Here is a 27991-nt window from a genome sequence, read left to right as displayed (position 1 = left end):
TGGACGTGGTGGACAATCGAGTTGGAGCATAGGATTTTCGAGTGGGAGTGGTCGAGTGGTGGATAAGAGCGGGAAGGGGGAAAGCCAGAGGTGGTGAAGAGGGGGAAAGCCCGAAGAGGCTAATAAACGCCCAAAAAGGCTACACATATATTTTTCGAATATTTTTTTAAATACTTATCATTCCTTTTGCTATCGGGTTTTCTATACTAGTAGATATATATTGGAGAATTACGGTTCATTAACTGGTCGGGTATTATAGGGATCAATAGATCTAAGCAATGTAGCACAGAACGTCCTATTAGGATAGCCCCGATCCATTGCCCCATTAGGAGTCCCAAAGCCTAAAACAGGACATACACTTTATATAGATGTTGTCAGCCTAAGGCTGGGTTCACACTACCTATTTTCAGACGTAAACGAGGCGTATTATGCCTCGTTTTACGTCTGAAAATAGGGCTACAATACGTCGGCAAACATCTGCCCATTCATTTGAATGGGTTTGCCGACGTACTGTGCAGACGACCTGTTATTTACGCGTCGTCGTTTGACAGCTGTCAAACGACGACGCGTAAAAATACAGCCTCGTTTTTGGAGCTCCAAAAACGGACGTAAAAAACGCCGCGAAAACGGCGCGAAAAATGCGAGTTGGTCAAAAAACGTCTGAAAAGCAGGGTCTGTTTTCCCTAGAAAACAGCTCTGGATTTTCAGACGTTTTTGGTCACTACGTGTGCACATACCCTAAAACTATCTCCTCTGACTCCCCTATGCATTTTCGGATTGCTTGTGCAAATATGCTTATTGATATAGGGAGAGAGAAATAAGCAGCTGACAGACATATCAGGCGCCGCTTATCTGATCAGAGACGATCATAAAACCCAATTTATGTGATTTGGTTGCTGAATAACGTAATATTATACAGCATTTATTTACATTTTGAGACTGATCATTCGATTTTCACTGTACTATGAAATGTGAAAATTGAGTGGGCCGTGTATATTTCTAATTGCCCAAAAATCCTCTGTGACAGGTCATTATCATATCTCGGATGATGGAAAGACGGATGTAGAAAAAAAAATTTGATTTCACAGACTTGACGTTGATGTGTCAAGAAGGCAGAGGCATTACCTTGAAGGAAGAAGTGACGAATGGAAATCTTCTTGGAGAAGCTACAATGGAGGAATGAATAGTTCTCAAGGCTGATAAGTGTCAAGTAAATTCATGGCAACCATGTGTTTACCGGACTACATTGCTAAACTGGTTTTAAACAAGAGATCCGTGCTGCATTATTAACCAATTGTTCTCTCAAATCTCATGACTGAATTCTGTTTACCAATAATGCAGCCACTGTATATTTTATGATATATTATATATTTTCCAGATATATAGTACATATAGTATTCTATATACACTAAGGAGAGAGGGAAATGAAAATGAACCCCAATCAAAAGTCACCCCTCTTCATGTCAGCACTCGACTGTATCTACCGCCAACCAAACTGCCACTCAAAAAGTTGCATTACGCTCTATTGTGGCCCATTTAAAGGACGACCACTAGGGGCAGCTTACTAAAGACAGATTTGTACAGCTCCTATGGAACTTGATAGTAAATCTGTATGCAATACACTTCTATTACATGACTCAAGGTACTTTTACACCGGCCAAGAGACAGCTCGTTGATCGGCGCTTGTTTGCTCCTTTCACAAGGAGCTAGTATGGGAACGAATGATCGTTACTACGATCGCTCATCTCCATACATTTGTATCTGGTCAGCAGCACAATAACTGGCCAGTGTAAAAGGGCCTTTAGGGGTAAGTTCACACATAGCGTAAATACTGCGCAGCATAATACAGTAGTAGCAGAGTGGATTACACGCTGCGTAAATAAGCGGAAAAAACGCACAGAAATTGACCTGCGCGTTTTTTAAATCCGCAGCATGTCAATTGTAAGTGCGTAATCACTGCTTTTTGTTGTGGGTTTTACCCATTGAATTCAATAGGGAGGTAAAAACTCCAACAAACAGCAGATGTTGCGACTTTTGCGGCGGAAACGCTGATTCCACTGCAAAAATAGCAACACAGGAACACAGAAATCTTATACTTACCCAGAATTCTGTGGTTCTTCATCCAGGCCGGCCTCCTGGGATGACATTTCATCCCATGTAACCTTTCAGCCAATCACAGACTGCAGCGGTCACATGAAATTAAACGTCATCCAAGGGCTGCAGAACGTCAGGATGTCGGAGGGACGCGTCACCATGGTAAGTATATCCATTTTTATTTTCCATTGCAGGATTTTTCTGGTGCGGTTTTTCAGCCAGAATTCCCTGTGGGCAACTGGGTGTATACACGGTGTACCCTTATGCCGTGTATCCGCCCCAAGTGAACTTATCCTAGTGGTGGCTGCAGGTAGCCAGAATTTTATCATTTAACTCTTAAATCAAAAGTGAACATGAAGGAGCCTCTTAAATTATTATAGGTTAATGTATGAAATGACCACCTGATCCCATGTCTACTAACAGTTATAGGGGTTATGTGGAGACCAAAAATTATTAGCGGTAATGTATGTGTATATACTCGCTAATATACATTCCAGTCCCCCGCCGTGCTGATTCTGAGACTTTCATAGCGCTGGCGGGGGACCGGAAGTCTAGTTGCACAGTGTTCCTTGATAACAACACAACTCTTTGTCATGTAATCGATGGAGTAGTAGTACATCGATTTCAGCGGGGCCGGTCACATGACGAAGAGTCGTATAGTCATCAAAGAAGTCTGTGCACCTAGACTTCCGGTACCCCGCCATGAAAATCTCAGAATCAGCTGAATCAGGGGACGGGAATGTATATTAGCGAGTACTCACATACTGCAGTGACTACACCGCTAATAATTTTTGGCCCCCACATAATCCCTTTAATTCTAACTATTCACTATATCAATATACACCCAAATCAATGTATTAAAGGCATCCAGTCCATTTTTAATTTTCCTATTAAATTGTCCATTACCACATTTCTTCTAGTTATATAAGAGGAGTTAAATGTTTGAACTTAGTGGCGTTTTTTTTCTGTTTCGAATGGACACAGTGTTACATGACTAATATACTTCAGACCCATTCTCTTTATTCAGCAGATGTCCTCAAATGAAAATTTGATTAGTTTCAAATGAAAGTTTTACTGTTCCTCATCTGTTTCATTTTAGACTTAGTGAAGCATTGCCGCAATTAACCTCACCAGGATACATTTCCATTTTTTAATGCGGTAGCCATGGAGGGAGGCACTCTCTCCCTAAATTAAAACCTTTGCTTCTTCATCGGCACGGACGGTAATAGATGGAAATACCTATCTACAGTAGTTTTATTTTCTTTTGCAATTAAGAAAATGTACAACAAATGTTGAGAAGACGGAGAATATTTCTTAACCTTTCACTGAATTACATACAGAGAGGATCTGCTTTCAGCACACAGACTTACATAGCAATTTTTTGGCTAATGCATGAAAGAACAATAAAAATGCTCTAGTGCCATCTAGTGGTCAATTGTGTCAATACATCTAGTAATAATTTTAATAAATATTTTTTGTTTCGGACATAATTTGTCTCTTTTCAAGCTGATGAGTTAATGAACTTATGAATTATGCATTGTATGTATGCCCTAGCACCACGAAGGTTTGCCTTTACAATGAATAAACTGCAGGAGCTACCACTACTTCTGAGACATCTGCAAAATGTAGACATCAAGATCATGGTCAAGACCATTTTCCCCTAAAATAAAAAACCTTTTGTCAGCTTCCCACTTCTGCAATTACGATTTGATTGTTTCGTTGTTATATTTGTCTAGGTTTCCAGAGGAGAAGAACCACTTGTCCTTTCTCGTATTCTGTATCACTGACTGTGACATCGCCGTGCACGTAGAAATAGGTTTCCTTGGTCGCTTCACAAAAGCCTAAGATCGCCATGCACAATGCCAAGCGTCAGCTGGAGTGCGGTAAAGCATGACGTTACTGGATTTTAGAGCAGTTGAAACCTGTTCTGTGGAGTGATGAATCACGTTTCATCTGGCAGTGTGATGGAGGAGTCTGGGTTTGACAGATGCCAGGAGAACGCTACCTTTCAGAATGAATAGTGCCTACTATAAAATTTGGTGGAGGAGGGATAATGGTCCGGATATGTTGTACAGGGTTTGGGTTAGACAGGGCTGTCCTTATGCTATAATTCACACAACAGTGAAAAAAAACGGCTCAACTATCAGTTCTTTTTATGGCCATTTTGCCTCAGTGTGTCTCTAAAATCCAGTTCCCGGCCATCTGACTGGGGATTCCGCTCCTGGAGTCACAGTCCATATATGGACAGTGACGTTAGAAGCTTTGAGTTTACGGAATCCCAGACCAGAGTGTCGGCAACGAGCTGGCCGGGGATTTCACTTCCGGAGGGAGCCCCACAACGTTAAGGGCTTTCCCCAGGCTGGGGATACATAGTTAAAAACCCCTGACGTCATTGTCCATATATGGACAGTGACGTCAGGGACTTCCCCAGGCGCAGCGCTTTAAGTCCCCTTGTGAGGACCAGGATCAGTTTTTAATGGCCGCCACACAGATGGCTGTCTGAAAAACGGACGTTAACTGATCTATTGACTTCTATGGGTTCCGTTAGAACATAAAAACTGACAAAAATCGAACGTGTTCTTTTTTCTGACAGCAAGTATTCATAGGTCGTTAAAAAAACAAAAACAAAAAAAAAAATCGGCCCTCTGAATACACCCATCGCCTTCAGCTACATTCACACGACATGAAAACAAATGGCCATTAAAAACTGATCAATGGTCAGTTTTTCATGCCCGTTTTGCATCAGTGCGTCTCCAAATTTTCATCCATTTCCAATCCATCTGTCCGCTTTTAATGGCAGTGTGTCATCAATTTGCCATCTGTTTTTCATGGCCGTTAAAAAAAATATGGTGGATTTCATTTGTCAGGATTTTTTTTGTCCAAAACTCCTGAAACAACCACAGTGCCCATGTAGATAGTGCCACAATGCCCCTGTAGATAGTGCCACAGTGCCCACATAGTAGGCAACAGTGTCCCCTCTAGATAGAGCCCATGTAGTGCCACAGTGCCCATGTAGATAGCACCATGCAGCTCTGGCACGGATTAAGGAGGGTGCAGCAGGTAACGCCAGACGTGGCCAATGACAGCAGGTCCTGCAGGACATGGCAAATCCCCCTGGACATGGCAGATGACACAGGACGTGGCAAAGCAACAGCAGGTGCAGTAGACACGACTCCAACTAGTAGGCACAGGAACAAGAACACAGCACGGGATACAGGAACAGGTAACAGGGCACGGGTAACAACTGGAACAGGAAACACTAAGGGACCATTTGCAAGACAGACTTGGGAATAACTAACAACACTCAGGCAAGGATCAGAGGAACTGGGGCCTTCTTATAGACCAGGAAATCATGTGGTTGATAATGATGATGGTTTTACAGCTGCACGCGCTGGCCCTTTAAAATCGGGCACAAGCGTGCGCGCGCATCATACGGGGACACAGCAGACTGGAGTGGAAGGGAGCGCTGGCGTCTCCTAGGAAGGCGATGGGGACCAGCGATCACGGATCCATGGCTGCGGGCGTCGTGAGGTGAGTAAACCCGACGGCCCAGGCCATGGACGCTACAGTTTCCTAGAAAAGCCCCTGACGTTACTGTCCATATATGGACAGTGACATCAGTGACTCCCTCTAGGAGCGGAATCCCCAGCCAACACGTCGGCAACGCTCTGGCCAAGGATTCCGCTCCAGGAGGAGCCCCTGACGTCACTGTCCATATATGCACAGATATTAGGGGTGATATAGACAGGGATATTAGGGGCATTAAGATTCCAGAATCCACGGCCAGTGCGCCGGCAATGCTCTGGCCGGGGATTCCCACATCTCAAAGCTCCTGACGTCACTGTTCCTATATGGACACTGACGTCAAGGACTTCTCTGTGCTCAGCGCTTAAAGTCCTGTTGTGGGGGCCAGGATCAGTTTTTAAACAGGGCCGTCACAAGGATTGATTCCTAAAACCGGCAGTTAAAAACTGATCTATTGAGTTCTATGGGGGCAGTCGGGCCGTGAAAATGGACAAAAATAGGACATGTGAATACAGCCCTAGAATTACATTGTTCTGAAACTAACCATGTGATGGCTGTTGGAAAAAAAAAAAAAAGTGTGTGAATGTAGCCTGTCTTTTTTGGCCCAGAGCAAGAATTAATAATTGGGGCCTGCACTTCACACAAAAGTTGTAAGTATTCTACAGTATAGCATAGGCAAAGAAAAAAATATATGAATGGCAGAAAACCTTTGCCATTCACTGTAATCCACTAAATAAACAGCATGGGCTTCCCCCAATTATTCCACTAGTCCTAGCGCCACACAGTCCGGACCGATTTCCACTAGAACAGGTGTGGCGTCAGCTTGTTTTAGGGAAAACCAGCCACCAGCAAGGCACTAGTGGAAGATTGGTGGGGGGGGGGGGTGACCCCATTATGTCCGTTTGATTTATTAATTTAACGAATACATGATGATACCCCATTTCACCCCACAAAGAAGTTTTTCCAGTAAAATATATGGTACAATAAATGGTGCAACTCGTCTCGCAACAATCAAGCCCTCAAACAGATTTATAGACGGAAAAACCGGATTTTTGGAGTACTCATCGTAAAATCCTTTGATTGTTCAGTTCATTGGGGGACACAGACTGTGGGTATATGCCGTTGCCACTAAGACTTGACACCAAGAATAAAAAAAAAAAAGTAACCCCTCTTACAGGCTATACCCTGCCTACAGATACGGAGCTATTCCGTCTGTCTGCAAGAAAATACAATGTAAGAGAAGTATGTCAAACACTAGAGCGGAATCCCTTAAACCGACCAAAAATAAAAAAAAAACTTTAAAAAATAAAAAATGGGCGGGAGAGGTGTCCGAAATGAACTAGGCAAGAAAATAATTTTACGGTGAGTACTCAAAAAATCCTATTTTCGTGTTGGATACATTGGGGGACACAGATCGTGGGACATCCTAGAGCAGTCCACAGTGGTGGGGGATCTGTCAGCCATTTCACAGATGCCTGTAAGGACTTGCAACCCAGGGAAGAGTCTGAAGAAGTAAAAGGTGTGCACCTGGTAGAACTTGACAAAAGGTGTGCAGAAAAGACCACGTGGCCGCCTTGCACAATTGAAGGGCAGAGGCCAGATGGCACACAGCCCAGGAAGCCCTAACGAAGGAGAAGGAGAAGGAGAAGGAGAAGGAGGAGAAGGAGGAGAAGGAGAAGAAGGAGAAGAAGGAGAAGAAGGAGAAGAAGGAGAAGAAGGAGAAGAAGGAGAAGAAGGAGAAGAAGGAGAAGAAGGAGAAGAAGGAGAAGAAGGAGAAGAAGGAGAAGAAGGAGAAGAAGGAGAAGAAGGAGAAGAAGGAGAAGAAGGAGAAGAAGGAGAAGAAGGAGAAGAAGGAGAAGAAGGAGAAGAAGGAGAAGAAGGAGAAGAAGGAGAAGAAGGAGAAGAAGGAGGAGAAGAAGGAGGAGAAGGAGAAGGAGAAGGAGAAGGAGAAGGAGAAGGAGAAGGAGAAGGAGAAGGAGAAGGAGAAGGAGAAGGAGAAGGAGAAGGAGAAGGAGAAGGAGAAGGAGAAGGAGAAGGAGAAGGAGAAGGAGGAGAAGGAGAAGGAGAAGAAGGAGAAGGAGAAGAAGGAGAAGAAGGAGAAGGAGAAGGAGAAGGAGAAGGAGAAGGAGAAGGAGAAGGAGAAGAAGGAGAAGAAGGAGAAGAAGGAGAAGAAGGAGAAGAAGGAGAAGAAGGAGAAGAAGGAGAAGAAGAAGGAGAAGAAGGAGAAGAAGGAGAAGAAGGAGAAGAAGGAGAAGAAGGAGAAGAAGGAGAAGAAGGAGAAGAAGGAGAAGGAGAAGAAGGAGAAGAAGGAGAAGGAGAAGAAGGAGAAGAAGGAGAAGAAGGAGAAGAAGGAGAAGAAGGAGAAGAAGGAGAAGAAGGAGAAGAAGGAGAAGAAGGAGAAGAAGGAGAAGAAGGAGAAGAAGGAGAAGAAGGAGAAGAAGGAGGAGAAGGAGAAGGAGAAGGAGAAGGAGAAGGAGAAGGAGAAGGAGAAGAAGGAGAAGGAGAAGGAGAAGGAGAAGGAGAAGGAGGAGAAGAAGAAGAAGAAGAAGAAGGTACCACGGTGGAGCACTGCCTTGTCTTGAAGACACAACCTACAATTTAGCTCTAAGAAAACCATTAAAAAAAAGGGCCCTTCATGAACAAACAGCAAAACCTACATATATACCGAAAAGAAGGATAGAGCACCCAAGCAGATACACACACACATAAATATATTTTGAGATTTGTGTTTTGATATATATATATATATATAACAAAAGTATCAAAAACCGTTAAATATGAGAGCGGAAGACGGATAAGATGGAGAATATGTCCAAAGACACAGAAAAACTGTACCGCTCAATGTCCATACCCAGAATCACAGCCTAGTGCATATACACATACATGCCAAATAACACCAGTTATAACAAATCTGGATCTAAGTAATATAACAAGAGTTGTTCCTAAAAAGATCATGCATAGATGGAGATCCCAATAATGACCGAGGAGATCAGGCTGGGTGCAAGCACAGGGGTATCTAATAAATAATACTTGCGGCCTCGGCCATCAATGAGACACTGCACATGCCCCCATGGTGATTTACATAAGCCACGGCATTGACCGTTCGAACACTCACCAAGTGTCTGGACAGAGACGCAGTCCAGTGCAGGAGGCAAAGACAAATGGCTCTCAATTCCAGAAGACTGATGGAAAGGGAGGAGTCCTGTGGGGACCACAGCCCCTGAGCCGTGAGATCCACCATCGTAGCGAGTGATGGACTGGAGCCGTCCCGCTGCACACCCTGGAGGGAGACTTGATCAGAATCTGGTCCAGGTACGGGGTGAGCGGCTGCCCCCTGGTGCAAAGGAGTGCCATCACAACGGAGAGAACCTTTGTAAGAGAGTGACCAGGCCGAATAGAAGGGCCACGACTTGGTAAGAACGGTACAGTAACGCAAAGCGCAGGAAGTGCTGGTGGATAATGCAGCTAGGGATGTGCAAATACGCATCCTTTATGTCCACAGAAGAAAACTCCCCATATTCCCTGGAAGCAATAACAGATCGGAGAGATGCCATCCAAAAATGACAGACCCGAACATACGCGTTGAGATGCTTGAGGCTAGGGATGGGCCGAACTGTCCTTTTTGGAGACAACAAAAAGGTTGGAATAATAACCCCAGACCCTTTGGCTCGAGTGTACTGGAATGACGACCCCCTGAAGAAGCAGAAAGTAAATTGCCTGAAAAAAAGGCAGCCCTCCTGGAGGGGAATATGGGAACAGCGGAAACGCTCTGGGAGGCTGGCATATTCTATTTTGTGTCCCGAAGATACCACCTCCTGAACCCAGGCATCCAAAATGTGAGAACCAGACGTCCTTGAAGCGCAGAAGACTGAACCCCACCAGAGGTGAGTAGAGTGGGGGCACACCTTCAGGTGGAAGTGGCCTTGCCGATTTTAGCCTTCACATATGGAGGTGGGGAAAGACAGGATGGTAGTTTTGAAGAGAGGTTTGACCTTCTGATCCTTGTGAGGCAGCGACCTGAATTATGATGGAAAAACCACAAAGGAACGAAAACACGTCCTTTTGACCGGAGGAGCACACTTGGGTCTATTTTGCCACCCATAGCCTCTGAGATCTCATCCAATCTAGGTCCAAAGAAACAAGAACCTGCAAAAGGGAGCGCATTCAGGGAGAGCTTGGAAGCCGAATCAGCGGACCAAGCCAGGTAGTCCCACAGATAGTGACGGAAGAACCGGAGGCTCGAACCAGCAACCAGGCAGCATCAAGGGCAGCCCCGCAGATATACTTGGATGCAATGGAAATAAGGCGAGACCGATCTACCAGCTACTCTGGAGGAGGACCCGAGTGCAGGCTATGAGGTAGTTTGCTTATTCAGTGATTGCTCAGCTAACCCAAACAGATGAAAAAAAATCAGGCGAAGGTCATAGCCAGTGGCCTCAAAAGTGGTTTCAGCAAAGGAATCCACGCGGCGATCCAGAGAATTCTTGAAGAAAGTGGAGTCCGCCATCGGCAAGGTAGTGGCCTTGGCTAAACAAGAAATTGGAGGATCCACCAACGAAGACCTAACCCATTCAGGAGAATTTCCTTCTTGAAAAGGGTGCTTCAATTCTTTAAAGGCAATACTCTCTAGTTCTGAGTGGAAGTCATGCCACCTAAAATGGACAGAGTAATGTTCGCCAGGTTATCAACCATCCGGAAAAGGGAATTGGTCTATTCCGGATCCACACCTATCATACCACGGATGACAAACACTAAGGGGTGGCAGGTGTGCAGGAGGACAGCATACATCGCATAACGAAGTAGACTGACCACAAGGAAATTTAGTATTGCACTTGGAACAGGCATAATTAACTGCAATGTTTGTCCGGCGTGAGCGTTCCCCTTTAAAGGGTCAGACATGGCAGTAGAGGGGGGACACTTAACTTCACACTGAGCATTGGGAAAGAAGTACCCAAAAAAGAACACTAACTGTGCAGCAAGGGGTACTCCTATTTAGGGGGTAATGGCTGCCACCCCTAGCACTGCTAGATATTTGCACTGCCTGAACCTAGCTCTGCTTGGGTAATGCACGGTCCTACAGGGAAATAACTCAGTGCCTGTAGGCCAGGGCACCTGTAGGGGGGGGAGTAGAAAAAAAGCAAAGGGCTGATCCTACCTGCTTCTAAAATGGCTGAAGTCCCTCCTGAGTCAAGAAAGCAGCAGCTCTGTTCAGCAGGTCCCGGGTCTCCAGCAGCGTCTGTCCAAATGGAGGAGAGCAGAGAAGAGTGCTGAAGCTCCGCCCATGGATCGCTGCAATTAGCCGCAGGCGGTCATGTGAGGAGAACGGCCAATCAGGAGAGAGGACCGATTCCCCATGAGGGCATAGGGAAAATAAAAAAGGCAGGAGAACCCCCTCTGAACATTTTACAACTACCGTATTTTTCAGACAATTAGACGCACCTGACCATAAGACGCACCAAGATTTTAGACAACAAAAAAATTGGAAAAAATAAAAAAAAATGTACTACTTTTATAAAGCAAAAACTATTTGTTAATAAAAAATTATTTGTTCTGCTTCACTACATTCTGAGAGCCATTTTTTGGTACATCCGATTTTTTTTTATCACTTTTTATTTCATTCCTTTTTTTACATTGTGCTTGGAGAAAAATAGGAAATGGATTTTCTAACTTTTAATATTTTTTTTTTACACTCCTGAAAGTTGAATTTTTTTTTTTTTTTTTTTTTTACACATTTTATTAGTTCCCCTAGGGGACTTGAACCAGCGATCATTGGATCGCTGGCACAATACATGGATGAGATACGGAAACAGCGTAAATCGCTGAGCTACGCTGTTTCCGTAACTCCCATAGTAGTGAATGGCAGTTACAGAAGCAGCGTAGCATGCAAGCTACGCTATTTCCGGAACTACTGTTCAGTTCTATGGGAGTTACAGAAACAGCGTAGATCAGTGAGTTATGCTGTTTCCATAGCTCAACCATGTACGCTGTTTTCAGAGCTGCAGAGTTCCAGAAACAGCGTATTTCGCAGTGCTACGCTGTTAACGTTACTCCCATTCACTTCTATGGGAGTTACAGAAACGGCATAGCTCAGCGAGCACTCGGTTGTTTACGTAACTCCTGACCACCTAACCAGGAAGTGGCCGGGAGACAGCGGAGCCGGGTAAGATAGGACGGGGCTTAGGGGGCCCCGTTCTAGAGATAGATGCGGGTCCCAGAGGTGGGACCCGCATCTATCTAACATTTATGACATGTCCTGTGCATATGTCATAAATGTCCTTCATGGGAAAACCATATAAATGCTAGTCGGTATTGACCGTGGCATTTAACTAGTTAAACGGCCAGCAACAGCGCCATCACTGTTCCTGGCCGTTAGAGCAACGTGTCAGCTGCTGACACCTGCAGTGTATGGAGCGGGCTCAGCGAGTGAGCCTGCGCCAAACATCATCCCTCCCCATGATGTACTGGCACATCATTGGTCGGGAAGGGGTTAAGTAAGAAGCGGTCAGGGGTCCCGGCACTGCCAGGTCCCTTGACTGCCAACTATAAGACACAGGGACTTTTTAGCAAGATTTATTCTTGCTAAAAACTGCGTCTTATAGTCCGAAAAATACGGTTTATAGAAAAATAACCACTTTCCTGAGATTTACCTGTATTTAATCTGTGTCCTCGAAGAGAAGGCACTTAACACATTATGTCGATTTCCTTAATTTATTATAAAAGTTTAGAATTTTAAACAAATCACCAGCACTAGAAACTTCTAGACAGTCCATAGAGAGCAGCAATCCGTAAGTACAGTAAGAGTTCAGTTGTAGCCGGGGACCGGTAACTTGTGGCCTTCCTTGGCCTCAAAAAACGTATATGATAACATAATGTTCTCTACTGCTGCCATTCTGGGGTCTTCTGCAAACTCCGGGTCGATGTAGAAGAACACTGGCATATCCACCTCCTCATGTGGGTTCAGCCTCTGCTCTTCAAAGCAAAAGCACTGGGAAGTAAAAAAACAAAATGTAGAAAAATGTAAGTTCTGTGTAAATTTCTAAATAACCTTTTTAATTTACTTCTATAAAACTTCAATGATTAGATCAGTCTATTGGTCTTACTTTCTTTTACACTATGCTTGAACTGTGAGTACATGACATACTGTAAAGCGAAAAGCAATAACCAAGGGCTTGTTAGGGTCTACCTGGGTGTGCTTGTCATTTGTTAGCACAATGTCAATCAGCTGCTTCTAAAGCCAGCAGGATAATGTTGTGTATTAAAAGAGAGACAGGAACGTAATATTACCACTTTAAAAAGCGTTCACCGCAAGGTCACCCCCACTGGATTCAGATCTATATCCAGGATTCTCAGTGCTAATCTAAACCCCATTTTCCTGGTTGAACTTTACGGACACGTCTTTTTCACCAACCGTACTACTACAACCATGTAGCTATGTAAAATGTTTTAGGTCAAAGCATCTGAGAGAAAATAAATATTAGTGTATATAGCGTGGCAAGGGTACTATTCCATATGGCACTTACACTGCCCCTGTGGAAACAATTATAGCTCCCGTAGAGCTGTCCCAGACTCCACAATGCTTCGGACTGCCTAGATATGGAGTCATGTTTGATTCAGGAGCCTATGAAAGCTGGAGGACACCTTTGTGAGAGTGGTAATAGTGGCACACCGGTCGTCCCTCGGCTTTTCCAGATACATAACTGTAAAGCAGCTGGATAGGATTTTAGGCAACTTCAACTACATTTACTGGAGACTCTTATTTTGCCGGAAATTCCCTTTAAACCTTCTTTTGACTTACCTGAATTTTGTTAAAATATTGCCCAGCTTCATAAGGTATCACGTTGTATGTGGAAATTCCTATCACCGGCTTGTCCGTTGAATTTTTTGCCTTGTAAAATGCTAATGCGGTTTCACCTGGAACCAACTGCGAAAACAAAAAAATACGTACGTAAAATCTCTGAAGGATTTGTTGGTTACAAACCCTCACATGAAGATTTCTACAACCCAAATTCATCCAATAGGAGTCATCTCAAGTAGACATCTCCTGTCCATGTATCCCTTTAAGAGCAGGATACGTCTGGCCATGTATTAGGCCTTGTTCACATCTGCGTTGGACGCTCCGTTAGGGGCCTCTGTCGAAGATCTGGTCGAGGTTACTGGAAACAATAGAGAAGCATGCTGCGCTATTGCTTCCGGTAAAACAACAGACACCCCCAAGGAACCCATTCAAGTCAATAGGTCCTGTCAGGCGCCGGTGGTGTCCATGCTGCAACGGTACCGTTCCGTCCGGTTTTCCCTTGTTCTGCTCCTCTGACGCTGTACTACGGTTACGGCTTATACATAGAGTACAGCGGGGCCGGTCACATGACGAAGAGTTGTATCATCATCATAGGCGGCTGTGCAACTAGACTTCCGGTCCCCCGGCAGTACTATAAAAACTATGAAAATCTCAGAATCAGCGCGACGGGGGACCGGAATGTACGTTAGCGAGTGCACTCACATACTGCAATGAGTACACCGCTAATAATTTTTGGTCCCCACATAACCCCTTTAAAGCCATTTAGACCATATGAACAAGGCTCATCTTTTGATCATGAAGTGACCCCCTCCTCCCACGATTGGTCAGATCAGACACAAACTTACGTAGATTTCTGTTTGCTGAGGCCTGAAGTTCCAGTGTAGACTGGCGTGCACATCTGCGTTGAACGTGATTTTAATGACCCGATCCTTCACGGGCTGCATAGACTCAATCTGTTCTGAGCTGTGTCCAGCTACTGCCGTCCCACCGAGGCCTGTGGCCTACACAGGACAGTAAAGGATAATGGTTAATCAATATTCCCACCGCAAGGCTATTCCTATACGTACATTTCAGAAATGCTAAGAACACGTGAAGCTGATCACACAGAGATCCCGGCTTGCTATTACTGCCTGATGAAGAAAAGAGGAGATAGGACCTGCTATGACTACTAGGGAGCAGGGTGGCCTGTTCTGACAACTGGGAAACTGCAGGACACAATTGTTTATAACTAAAGGGAGGGAATATTTTCCCACTAAATATGAGGTGTAGAACTGCTGTAACTTTCAAAGGGAACTCTATTCTAAATATTTGGGGGTGGCGGGACCACATAAGTGATGAGACATGTAATTCCATGCTAGCGATCCCCAGATGCGATGCGGACCTGGACCATCAGTGTGTATATAAAGCTGGCTCCTAGACTTGGCTAAGATTTGTGGAGACACGCTGGTGTATCGTCCATATTCAGTTCACCTAGAAAAGCTGACGGGAGCCAGAGGCTTCTGCGCCCCTTCTTTCTAGCAATCTGTAGAGGCAGATATCTGAAAATATAGCGACATCATATATAATAACTATAGAGTATATTATATAGGTAGATATCTGACAGTACAGGGGCATATCATAAATAATGGGTATACAGGATATTTGATAGATTCAGAAATATAAATACAGGGGGGCATAGAACTTCTATTATATACTGTATAGTTACTTAATAAAAGGGATATATGTCACAAAATATATAATAAGTATACAGCATATTAAAGAAAAAGTTACCGGCCGGTACAACGGCACATCAGATATAATGGCTATACAGTATATTCTAATATGTGTAGATATGTGACAGTACAGGCTACATAACATATATATAATGGCCATATAGTATATTATACAGGTAGATGTGTGACAGTCCATGCTACATAACATATATATAATGGGCATATAGTATATTATATAAGGAGATATGTGACGGTACAGTGTACACAACATATATAATGGCCATATAGTATATTATACAGGTAGATATGTGACAGTCCAGGGTACATAACATATGTAATGGGCATATAGTATATTATATAGGTAGATATGTGACAGTACAGGCTACATAACATATATAATGGGCATATAGTATATTATATAAGGAGATATGTGACGGTACAGGGTACACAACATATGTAATGGGCATATAGTATATTATACAGGTAGATGTGTGACAGTCCATGCTACATAACATATATAATGGGTATATAGTAGATTATATAGGTAGATATGTGACGGTACAGGGTACACAACATATATAATGGGTACATAGTATATTATATAGGTAGATGTGACAGTACAGGGAACACAACATATATAATGGCCATATATTATATAAGGAGATATGTGACGGTACAGGGTACACAACATATATAATGGCCATATAGTATATTATATAAGGAGATATGTGACGGTACAGGGTACACAACATATATAATGAGTACATAGTATATTATATAAGGAGATATGTGACGGTACAGGGTACACAACATATATAATGGGCATATAGTATATTATATAAGGAGATATGTGACGGTACAGGGTACACAACATATATAATGGGCATATAGTATATTATATAGGTAGATGTGACAGTACAGGGAACACAACATATATAATGGCCATATAGTATATTATATAAGGAGATATGTGACGGTACAGGGTACATAACATATATAATGGGTATATAGTATATTATATAGGTAGATATGTGACAGTACAGGGTACACAACATATATAATGGGCATATAGTATATTATATAAGGAGATATGTGACGGTACAGGGTACACAACATATGTAATGGGCATATAGTATATTATACAGGTAGATGTGTGACAGTCCATGCTACATAACATATATAATGGGTATATAGTAGATTATATAGGTAGATATGTGACGGTACAGGGTACACAACATATATAATGGGTACATAGTATATTATATAGGTAGATGTGACAGTACAGGGAACACAACATATATAATGGCCATATATTATATAAGGAGATATGTGACGGTACAGGGTACACAACATATATAATGGCCATATAGTATATTATATAAGGAGATATGTGACGGTACAGGGTACACAACATATATAATGAGTACATAGTATATTATATAAGGAGATATGTGACGGTACAGGGTACACAACATATATAATGGGCATATAGTATATTATATAAGGAGATATGTGACGGTACAGGGTACACAACATATATAATGGGCATATAGTATATTATATAGGTAGATGTGACAGTACAGGGAACACAACATATATAATGGCCATATAGTATATTATATAAGGAGATATGTGACGGTACAGGGTACATAACATATATAATGGGTATATAGTATATTATATAGGTAGATATGTGACAGTACAGGGTACACAACATATATAATGGGTACATAGTATATTATATAAGGAGATATGTGACGGTACAGGAAACGCAACATATATAATGGCCATATAGTATATTATATAAGGAGATATGTGACGGTACAGGGTACACAACATATATAATGGGCATATAGTATATTATATAGGTAGATGTGACAGTACAGGAAACGCAACATATATAATGGCCATATAGTATATTATATAAGGAGATATGTGACAGTACAGGGTACATAACATATATAATGGGCATATAGTGTATTATATAGGTAGATATGTGACGGTACAGGGTACACAACATATATAATGGGTATATAGTATATTATATAGGTAGATATGTGACGGTACAGGGTACATAACATATATAATGGGTATATAGTATATTATATAGGTAGATATGTGACGGTATAGGGTACACAACATATATAATGGCCATATAGTATATTATACAGGTAGATGTGTGACAGTCCATGCTACATAACATATATAATGGGCATATAGTATATTATATAGGTAGATATGTGACGGTACAGGGTACACAACATATATAATGGCCATATAGTATATTATACAGGTAGATGTGTGACGGTACAGGGTACACAACATATATAATGGCCATATAGTATATTATATAAGGAGATATGTGACGGTACAGGGTACATAACATATATAATGGGTACATAGTATATTATATAAGGAGATATGTGACGGTACAGGGTACACAACATATATAATGGCCATATAGTATATTATACAGGTAGATGTGTGACGGTACAGGGTACACAACATATATAATGGGCATATAGTATATTATATAGGTAGATGTGACAGTACAGGGAACACAACATATATAATGGCCATATAGTATATTATATAAGGAGATATGTGACGGTACAGGGTACAGAACATATATAATGGGTACATAGTATATTATATAAGGAGATATGTGACGGTACAGGGTACACAACATATATAATGGCCATATAGTATACAGGTAGATGTGTGACAGTCCATGCTACATAACATATATATAATGGGTATATAGTATATTATATAGGTAGATGTGTGACGGTACAGGGTACACAACATATATAATGGGTATATAGTATATTATACAGGTAGATGTGTGACAGTCCATGCTACATAACATATATAATGGGTATATAGTATATTATATAGGTAGATATGTGACGGTACAGGGTACACAACATATATAATGGGTACATAGTATATTATATAAGGAGATATGTGACGGTACAGGGTACACAACATATATAATGGGCATATAGTATATTATATAGGTAGATGTGACAGTACAGGGTACACAACATATATAATGGCCATATAGTATATTATATAAGGAGATATGTGACAGTACAGGGTACATAACATATATAATGGGCATATAGTATATTATATAGGTAGATATGTGACGGTACAGGGTACACAACATATATAATGGGCATATAGTATATTATATAAGGAGATATGTGACGGTACAGGGTACATAACATATATAATGGGCATATAGTGTATTATATAGGTAGATATGTGACGGTACAGGGTACACAACATATATAATGGGTATATAGTATATTATATAGGTAGATATGTGACGGTACAGGCTACATAACATATATAATGGGTATATAGTATATTATATAGGTAGATATGTGACGGTACAGGGTACACAACATATATAATGGGTACATAGTATATTATATAAGGAGATATGTGACGGTACAGGGTACACAACATATATAATGGGCATATAGTATATAGGTAGATGTGACAGTACAGGGAACACAACATATATAATGGCCATATATTATATAAGGAGATATGTGACAGTACAGGGTACACAACATATATAATGGGTACATAGTATATTATATAAGGAGATATGTGACGGTACAGGGTACACAACATATATAATGGGCATATAGTATATTATATAGGTAGATGTGACAGTACAGGGAACACAACATATATAATGGCCATATAGTATATTATATAAGGAGATATGTGACGGTACAGGGTACAGAACATATATAATGGGTATATAGTATATTATATAGGTAGATATGTGACAGTACAGGCTACATAACATATATAACGGGTATATAGTATATTATATAAGGAGATATGTGACGGTACAGGAAACAACATATATAATGGCCATATAGTATATTATATAAGGAGATATGTGACGGTACAGGGTACACAACATATATAATGGGTACATAGTATATTATATAAGGAGATATGTGACGGTACAGGGTACACAACATATATAATGGCCATATAGTATATTATATAAGGAGATATGTGACGGTACAGGGTACACAACATATATAATGGGTACATAGTATATTATATAAGGAGATATGTGACGGTACAGGAAACACAACATATATAATGGCCATATAGTATATTATATAAGGAGATATGTGACGGTACAGGGTACACAACATATATAATGGGCATATAGTATATTATATAGGTAGATGTGACAGTACAGGGTACACAACATATATAATGGCCATATAGTATATTATATAAGGAGATATGTGACAGTACAGGGTACATAACATATATAATGGGCATATAGTGTATTATATAGGTAGATATGTGACGGTACAGGGTACACAACATATATAATGGGTATATAGTATATTATATAGGTAGATATGTGACGGTACAGGGTACATAACATATATAATGGGTATATAGTATATTATATAGGTAGATATGTGACGGTATAGGGTACACAACATATATAATGGCCATATAGTATATTATACAGGTAGATGTGTGACAGTCCATGCTACATAACATATATAATGGGCATATAGTATATTATATAGGTAGATATGTGACGGTACAGGGTACACAACATATATAATGGCCATATAGTATATTATACAGGTAGATGTGTGACGGTACAGGGTACACAACATATATAATGGCCATATAGTATATTATATAAGGAGATATGTGACGGTACAGGGTACATAACATATATAATGGGTACATAGTATATTATATAAGGAGATATGTGACGGTACAGGGTACACAACATATATAATGGCCATATAGTATATTATACAGGTAGATGTGTGACGGTACAGGGTACACAACATATATAATGGGCATATAGTATATTATATAGGTAGATGTGACAGTACAGGGGCATATCACACATAACGGGTATATGGTAGATACATAACATATGTGGTGTGATATATAGTCGCTACCTGGCAGTACAGGCGATACAGGGGCACGGCGGCATACGACATCCCCACCATCCCCACGGCCGCAGCGGTCACGTAGGTCAGCACGGTCTTGTTGCGCGTCCTCCAGCCCTGCTGTTGGTTTTGGCTCTTGAACCCCCGGGACCCCCAGGGAGAACATCTCGTCGGCGCTCGCAGAGCCCAAACACCGGGACCCCGGCACCCCAACCTCCAGAGTGACATCACGGCGGCGCCGAGAGCACGTCACGTGTTCCCGAGGACGGAAATCCCGCGATACTTCACGCACATCACCGTACTCGGCAGTCTCCGAAGGGAGAGCTGGGCTGACGGAGAGGTGAGTGCAGGAGGAGGCGCATTGTGTGCAGGACGATGCCGGTGTCGTATCGCCTCAGAGTGATAGAGCTGCATATAACCAGCGCCTGCTCGTGCCGTTATTACTGCCACACGACTAGGGACATCACTGCCGCTGTAACCACGCTACAAAGTGTCTTATCAAATCACCCAGATCTTATCCCTGTGCCAGGCCACACCTTCCACAGCGCTCCTCTATGTGCCAGGCCACACCTTCCACAGCGCTCCTCTATGTGCCAGGCCACACCTTCCACAGCGCTCCTCTATGTGCCAGGCCACGCCTTCCACAGCGCTCCTCTATGTGCCAGGCCACACTTTCCACAGCGCTCCTCTATGTGCCAGGCCACGCCTTCCACAGCGCTCTTCTATGTGCCAGGCCACACTTTCCACAGTGCTCCGCTATGTGCCAGGCCACGCCTTCCACAGTGCTCCTCTATGTGCCAGGCCACGCCTTCCACAGTGCTCCTCTATGTGCCAGGCCACGCCTTCCACAGTGCTCCTCTATGTGCCAGGCCACGCCTTCCACAGTGCTCCTCTATGTGCCAGGCCACGCTTTTCTCAGAATAATCACATAGCAATACCCAAATGCATCAGACGCAGAGCCCCTATAATCCCCACACTTGCATTCTATATGGTTTTGCAGGTGTCTGTACTCCCCTTTCATTCCAGTCAATGAGACCCTGATGATATTTCGGCTGTGTTATGTCTACGTGTTCCCACCAAGATGAGCGCAGGATAACCATTCCCATAGGTTTTGTACAGAGCCATGATACAGTAGTGTAGTGCAAGCCGTTATTAACCCTATAAATAACAATATGCTATTAATAAAATGTTTTTCTCTATTGATTAGGTCCAGCAGAACAGCCTCATCATGGCACATGCCATTGAGATAAGGTAAGGAGATTATGTACTCTACAGTGATGTAAAGGTTCACCATCTTCTAATATTGCAGCCGGTAGTGAAGGAGGACCCCAAGGAAAAATCCAAACATTCCAGACCCTGTCCAGTGAACACCCACAGCCACTATCTGCATTACGGCCCCTCCACCCACCAAGGCTTCCTGGGTCAACTTGACCATGCCGTCACTTTCTATGCTCATTTTTGGTTGACCGTGCCCAGGGATAGTCCAAATTTTTTTGGTAAAAACTCTGTTTATTAAAGTAGACACAAAGGCAGTATCAAACATTTACATACATAAGAAAGACATCAATTATGCATAGTACATTTAAAGAACATTTATTTGCTCTATGTCCCTTGTGGGATTGATGGGGAGGGGGTAGTGCTGTTCCAGGGCACTTAAAGGAAACGTGTAATAAAAAAAAATTACCTATTGTTTAAGTCAAGTTTTTATGTTAAACATATTTTTTTTTAAATGTTGGAGATTTTTTTTTTCTTTACATCATTATCTATATTAGAAAATCTTCCATAAAATCTTACCGTTTTCACACTGACCACTGAGCCTCATAATAGACTGACCCTTCCTGTTCTGTAGAGATCACTTCTCAGCAGTCACCTGTCATCATCACAGGTAGGACTACAAGAACAGATAACACCTCTATATAGATAACACAGGATCCGCCATTCATAATAGACTGGGTAATAAGGCAATTTTAGCTTTAGATGAAACCAAGGCATTTGCCTGCATGGAATGGTCATTTTTATGAAAGACCATGCATAGGTTCGGTAAATTTTCTATAAGTTGGATTGGGCTCCTTTACTCCAATTCTGTCGCAAGGGTTCTTGTCAATGGCTCACTTTCTGGTAAGTTCAATTTAAGTAGAGGAATGTGTAAAGGATCTGCCAGGCACAGCTTCTGTATCCACGCCCATAGGTAATCAGTCTGCACCTGCTTCTATGTCTGTGAGACTGACTCCATCTTCCACCACTCAGGATGGCAGGCTTAGGAGTGGGAGAGCCTATCACAGTCTGGCCAGACGGAGCTAGCTCCCGCCCTCTGCCTATTTATACCTGCCTTTCCTGTTCCTCCTTGCTTGTGATTCTTCTCGTTTGGTTTCCTGGCCCTGCTGCAGCTTCTTGAACTATTTGTCCCTGCTTCATACTGACCCTGGCTTACTGACTACTCTCCTGCTCTGCGTTTGGTACCTCGTACACTCCTGGTTTGACTCGGCTCGTTCACTACTCTTGTTGCTCACGGTGTTGCCGTGGGCAACTGCCCCATTTCCCTTAGCTTCTGTGTACCCCTGTCTGTTTGTCCGTCGTGCACTTATTGAGCGTAGGGACTGTCGCCCAGTTGTACCCCGTCGCCTAGGGCGGGTCGTTGCAATTAGGCAGGAACTGAGTGGCGGGTAGATTAGGGCTCACTTGTCTGTTTCCTTGCCCCCACCATTACACCACCATTCATAATAGACTGACCCTTCCTGTTCTGTAGAGATCACTTCTCAGCAGTCATCTCATTATCATCACAGGCAGGATTACACTGACAGGTAACACCTCTATATAGATAACACAGGATCCGCCATTCATAATAGACTGACCCTTCCTGTTCTGTAGAGATCACTTCTCAGCAGTCATCTCATTATCATCACAGGCAGGATTACACTGACAGGTAACACCTCTATATAGATAACACAGGATCCGCCATTCATAATAGACTGACCCTTCCTGTTCTGTAGAGATCACTTCTCAGCAGTCATCTCATTATCATCACAGGCAGGATTACACTGACAGGTAACACCTCTATATGGATAACACAGGATCCACCATTCATAATAGACTGACCCTTCCTGTTCTGTAGAGATCACTTCTCAGCAGTCATCTCATTATCATCACAGGCAGGATTACACTGACAGGTAACACCTCTATATAGATAACACAGGATCCGCCATTCATAATAGACTGACCCTTCCTGTTCTGTAGAGATCACTTCTCAGCAGTCATCTCATTATCATCACAGGCAGGATTACACTGACAGGTAACACCTCTATATAGATAACACAGGATCCGCCATTCATAATAGACTGACCCTTCCTGTTCTGTAGAGATCACTTCTCAGCAGTCATCTCATTATCATCACAGGCAGGATTACACTGACAGGTAACACCTCTATATGGATAACACAGGATCCACCATTCATAATAGACTGACCCTTCCTGTTCTGTAGAGATCACTTCTCAGCAGTCATCTCATTATCATCACAGGCAGAATTACACTGACAGGTAACACCTCTATATAGATAACACAGGATCCACCATTCACAATAGATGATGGACACAGGTCCTCTCCACACCCTCCCTGCTCAATGACCTCTGCACAGGTCACAGAGCGTGTCTAAAAACTCTCCCATAGAAGTCAATGAAGACTACAGGTTCTTATGGTCCATGTGGCTGCTGTAAAGCATATCTCCTAAGTGCTGTAAACAGCAGCTGAGACAAGATGGCTGCCCCCATAATCATGTACAGAAAATATATAGGTGATACATTCCCATTAACACAGCTAAGAGGAAACCTTTGAATGCTGCATAAGACGTTATTTTGCGCGGCAGTGTTAACACTTGTACACATACGTAGTACGCAGGTGAATGAGTTTTGTCCCTTATTGTTTTTTTTTTCTTAAGCGAGTTCGCAAGCCAGACAATTGCCATTAGGAGAGAAGCCAGTCTCGGCCTGAGCCTTGTGGGTGGCATTAGCACAATGGAAGGACCCTTAATCCAAATTAAGAATGTTATTCCTGGTGGAGACTGTCACAAGGTCAGTATCCCCTACCGAACACTACTTGGGTACCTTCTCCATGGAGTATGAGATATTTATTGTGCTTTTATTTAGTATAATTGTTTAGACTGTAAAAAGAGTAATGCTGCAATACTAGATAGGTAAAACCACCGGTAGATGGGCAAAAAAAGATTAAAAAAAGTGGCATGCCAAAAAGCATGTCATCCTCACAGTGAAACGCTGCACAAAATGTGGCTTTTGTGTGGACTGGAGATGCCAACCCCCAAAGTTATACTTACCTAATGTATACACAGACTATTATTCCAGGTTCCCGGGTGAGTCATGATAACCGCTGCCCGGGACCTGAGTGTAAAGCGTCTGAAACGGTGGCCTACGAGAAGACCTGGGCGGATCTCCGGATTGTTACGGATTAGGTAAGTATCATTTTGGGGGTAGGCGTCTCAACTCTGGGCAAAAGCTGGATTTTTATCTTTGCTTTAAAAAAGAAAAAAAGTACAATTCGCAAGGGAAATAATTGAGACTGAGACAGTCCTTGTAGCCGATCTTCAGCCTGGCTATTATACGACGGTCCTGAATGGGGGACTCTACTCGACTTTGTAGAGTGACTTTCCTAAACCAAACAACCTAGTCTAGCTGTATAGATTGTTTTACTGAATATCACTAACACAGTCTATGGCTTGGTTTCCTATAGTCGTTTTAATGGTTTTTAAGCTTTCAAGTCAATCATTTTTCTTTTTTGTCTCTTTTTAATTAGGATGGACGATTAAGACCCGGAGACCATCTAGTGTCTGTGAATAAAGAACCATTGATTGGTGTGTCGTGCGAGGAGGCCAAAAGCATATTAAATAGAGTCAAATTAAGGTAGTGCATTGTCGTACTTTGTCGCTTTCTAAAAATGATAAATGGTAAATGATAAAAAGATTCCCCGGTTTGATTTGCACACAGAGATCCCAATTGCTCAGCCCAATTGCAATTTGCCAGTGAATAAAAGGCAGTGAGTCTTTTTCTACAGAAGAAAGTAATGTTTCTCGCTCATATCATTGGGGGACACAGAAGATTTTGGGAACAGGCTGCTGCCACTAGGAGGCGACACTAAGCAATACAAAAAAGTATTATCTCCTCCTACACAGGCTCCTCATACCCCTCTTGCAGACACTGAGCTAATCCGTTTTATCTTAGTGTTCGTTTCCGCTTCTGCAGGTCTTATCTGGTTTTATTATGTTAGTTTTTTTTCTTTATTTTTTCTCCTTAGTTGCAGGTGGGTTGTCAGCCTGGTCTCCAGCCCGGTCAACCCCCCTGCAGGAACCAGGCAGTACTCTGCACTGAATTTCCCTCACCGCCAGTCACCTAACCTTTAATCCTACCATGTGTTGAGTTTACCAAAGAGGTGACCTTGCCAGCACCTGAAGACATCAGAGAGTTAGTTTAAGGGGCATCCTCCCCCTCAACTCCCTCTTTCCAAAGGTCCAGCACTGCCTGCCTAATTTTAACCTAGCTTGCAATGTTCCCTTACTAGCGGAGAGCTGTCAAAATTTAGGCCCCATGTGCTCTTCTAGGCCCAAACTACCCTCCCAAGGCGGTCCGTCCCCATAAGAATTTATTCACTGGGCTTCCCTGCCGCCTACTAGGTCTCACACACCGTCCCCCTCACCTCTGCGCCTCCGGGGGTTCCCCCACTCCGATCATCACTACCTCTCTGTGCCTCTAGGTGGGTGCGCAACCTTGGGGGTCCAGCCACACTGAAAAATTTAGGCCAAGGCTTCATGCAACCTGCTAGGCCGCATTACCCCCTCCACCTCTCCGTGCCTCGGGTAGGCGCGCGATTTCGTGGTCCAGCCGCACGATAGGACAAGGCTCCACGACGACCTGCTAGGCCACACTACATCAGGAAAGTGTGCGACCCCTGGGTCAAGCCGCATCACAAAACTATATCTTATTAGCTAAACCGCTCTTCCCCACGGTTGCCCAATTCTGGGTAGGTGCGCTATTTTGTTGTCCAACCGCACTATAGGCCTCATTTTTTCTACGGCCATTATCCTGTTTTAATCCTGGGCATGTGTTCTAAACATCCAGATGTGGTTCTTTTCGACTCTCTTTTTTTTTTCAGGACTGCATCCCAGACTTCTATCACCTCAGGGATCTATATGGTTTTCCTGTAAGGATTATTGCGCCTAATGAGAGTTTTTTTCCTTTTTTTTGACTGTCAACCCTTTCCACCGCTTTGATGGGGGCCTCTTGTCCAGTGCGTCATTGGTCCTCTGCTCCTCAGTAGCATTAGACCGCTACCCGGTCTCTCTCCACGTCTCCGTTCTATAACGTGCACACTTGCATCCTCAGATATTTTTTTCCCCCGCTGTCTAGTACCTGCATGTTGCAGTGGTTTTCTCGGCCGGTTGGGTGATGTTCTTTTGTTCTCTTCCTCAGGGCCTGCTTTAGGACATTCCATGGTCTTCTGTGTTCCCCAATAATATAGTAATATTTTTTTTTTTGTTGCTTACCTGTAAAATCCTTTCCTCGCAAAGTTTATTGGGGGACACAGCTCCCACCCAGTTGTTATTTTTCTGATTTTAGTCAATTCCTGTGCTTACTATACGGATTTCTTTTGTTTTTGGTCTCTGAGCCTTCAAGAGTTTATAGTTATTGTGACAACCTGGGGACCACTTAGCTCACAGGATCGCCATCTCCCGGGTGAGATGGTTGGCACACATAGAAAGTTCACTCCAACTCCTTGAATAAAAGGTATAAACACCCCGCAGCTAGCTTTATTGTCTTCACCACAGCAATCAGTGTTACAACAAAAAACATACAAAATAAACCCTAGGTCGTCCAGCCTCTAACTAACACATTCAGTGTCCCTCACTACGAGACACTGAGCCTTGTGCCCATCACCTCAAAACCTTCACAGCTTTACCTCACACGGTGGTGACTGTCATAGGCTAGCATGCCTGTCTTCCCCAGACTGAGAGCCCTGTGTGAACTGTACACACCTGAATTAAAGAGCCGTCTCAGGTGAAGCCTAACTAAGCTCATCAGACAGGCCAAGACACAGACTTTCTGTATGGAGTAGAAGCCCAAGACACAGACTTTCTGTATGGAGTGGAAGCCCAAGACACGGACTGTCTGTATGGAGTGGAAGCTGCCCCTATCCTTCACACTCCAGCAAACCAGGCCCTATTCCAGGCTTTACACCCAAGCAACAGCAGAGAAACCCCTCTCTGCTGTACATGCTCCCTGGTTGCTTAAAACCTGAGTTTCTGCACTGTCCAGTAGCTGCACTGCTACAGTATACTGTTTAACCTTCTGTTGACTTCTCCTAGTTGCTCCTACTGATTAGCTCAGTGTCTGCCATAGGGGTATAGCCTGCGTAGGAGGAGCTAACACTTTTTGACTTTTTGTATTGCTTAGTGTCGCCTCCGAGTGGCAGCAGCCTATACTCACAGTCTTCTGTGTTCCCCAATGAACTTTGCGAGAAAAGGATTTTACAGGTAAGCAACAAAAAAAATCCTATTATCACTAATAACCATCGTGTCAGGCAACAGCTCTCTTTCGCTCCGGCAAATTCGGACCGCCATATATTAGATGGACAGCCGTTCATCTGAATGGCCTTCATGTAACACTATAGTACGTCTGGTTGGCCACAGCTTCCCAAGGAAAATCAGCCATTTGCAGGTGGTCACGGGAGGCAGCTCGTATATTAAAGGGTTGTCTGTGATGAGACCCTTTAAACATTGATTAGGTCATTCTGCTAATTTTGTTCCATACAATTTTTTTTTCTAAGCTAATATCTAATGCAACAATAAGCTTTATAATGATCCTCTTATTGGAATCTATTCCCAGGTTTATCTAAAAAAG

At 42.9% G+C, this 27991-nt stretch overlaps 3 protein-coding genes across 5 annotated transcripts in view; 2 read left to right on the top strand and 1 right to left on the bottom strand.

Moving 5' to 3' along the window:
- The window catches only part of TOM1L1 (target of myb1 like 1 membrane trafficking protein), a 122625-nt gene extending 119876 nt beyond the window's left edge, over nt 1–2749 (top strand). The window contains exon 16 of the mRNA XM_075846570.1: nt 1028–2749. The gene's annotated coding sequence lies outside the window, so the exon portion shown is untranslated. The remainder of the gene's footprint in view (nt 1–1027) is intronic.
- A 9559-nt stretch (nt 2750–12308) lies between these two features.
- COX11 (cytochrome c oxidase copper chaperone COX11) lies at nt 12309–20605 on the bottom strand. The gene is made up of 4 exons (XM_075846328.1): nt 20103–20605; nt 14260–14415; nt 13415–13540; nt 12309–12604 (listed from the first exon to the last, which is right to left on the bottom strand). Exons 1-4 carry the CDS (start codon nt 20319–20321, stop codon nt 12422–12424), a joined length of 684 nt encoding a protein of 227 aa, XP_075702443.1. The 5' UTR covers nt 20322–20605; the 3' UTR covers nt 12309–12421.
- The window catches only part of STXBP4 (syntaxin binding protein 4), a 27954-nt gene continuing 20297 nt past the window's right edge, over nt 20335–27991 (top strand). The window contains exons 1-4 of one of the 3 annotated variants that reach the window (XM_075846326.1): nt 20335–20433; nt 21301–21344; nt 24025–24157; nt 24894–25000. In XM_075846326.1, the coding sequence (XP_075702441.1) occupies nt 21322–21344; nt 24025–24157; nt 24894–25000 (263 nt within the window). In that variant the 5' untranslated portion in view covers nt 20335–20433; nt 21301–21321. The other 2 variants (XM_075846327.1, XM_075846325.1) reach the window with 2 other exon arrangements.

Source organism: Rhinoderma darwinii, chromosome 13, assembly GCF_050947455.1.
Source record: "Rhinoderma darwinii isolate aRhiDar2 chromosome 13, aRhiDar2.hap1, whole genome shotgun sequence".
Taxonomy (NCBI): domain Eukaryota; kingdom Metazoa; phylum Chordata; class Amphibia; order Anura; family Rhinodermatidae; genus Rhinoderma; species Rhinoderma darwinii.
This window is presented reverse-complemented; position numbering and strand designations above follow the sequence as displayed.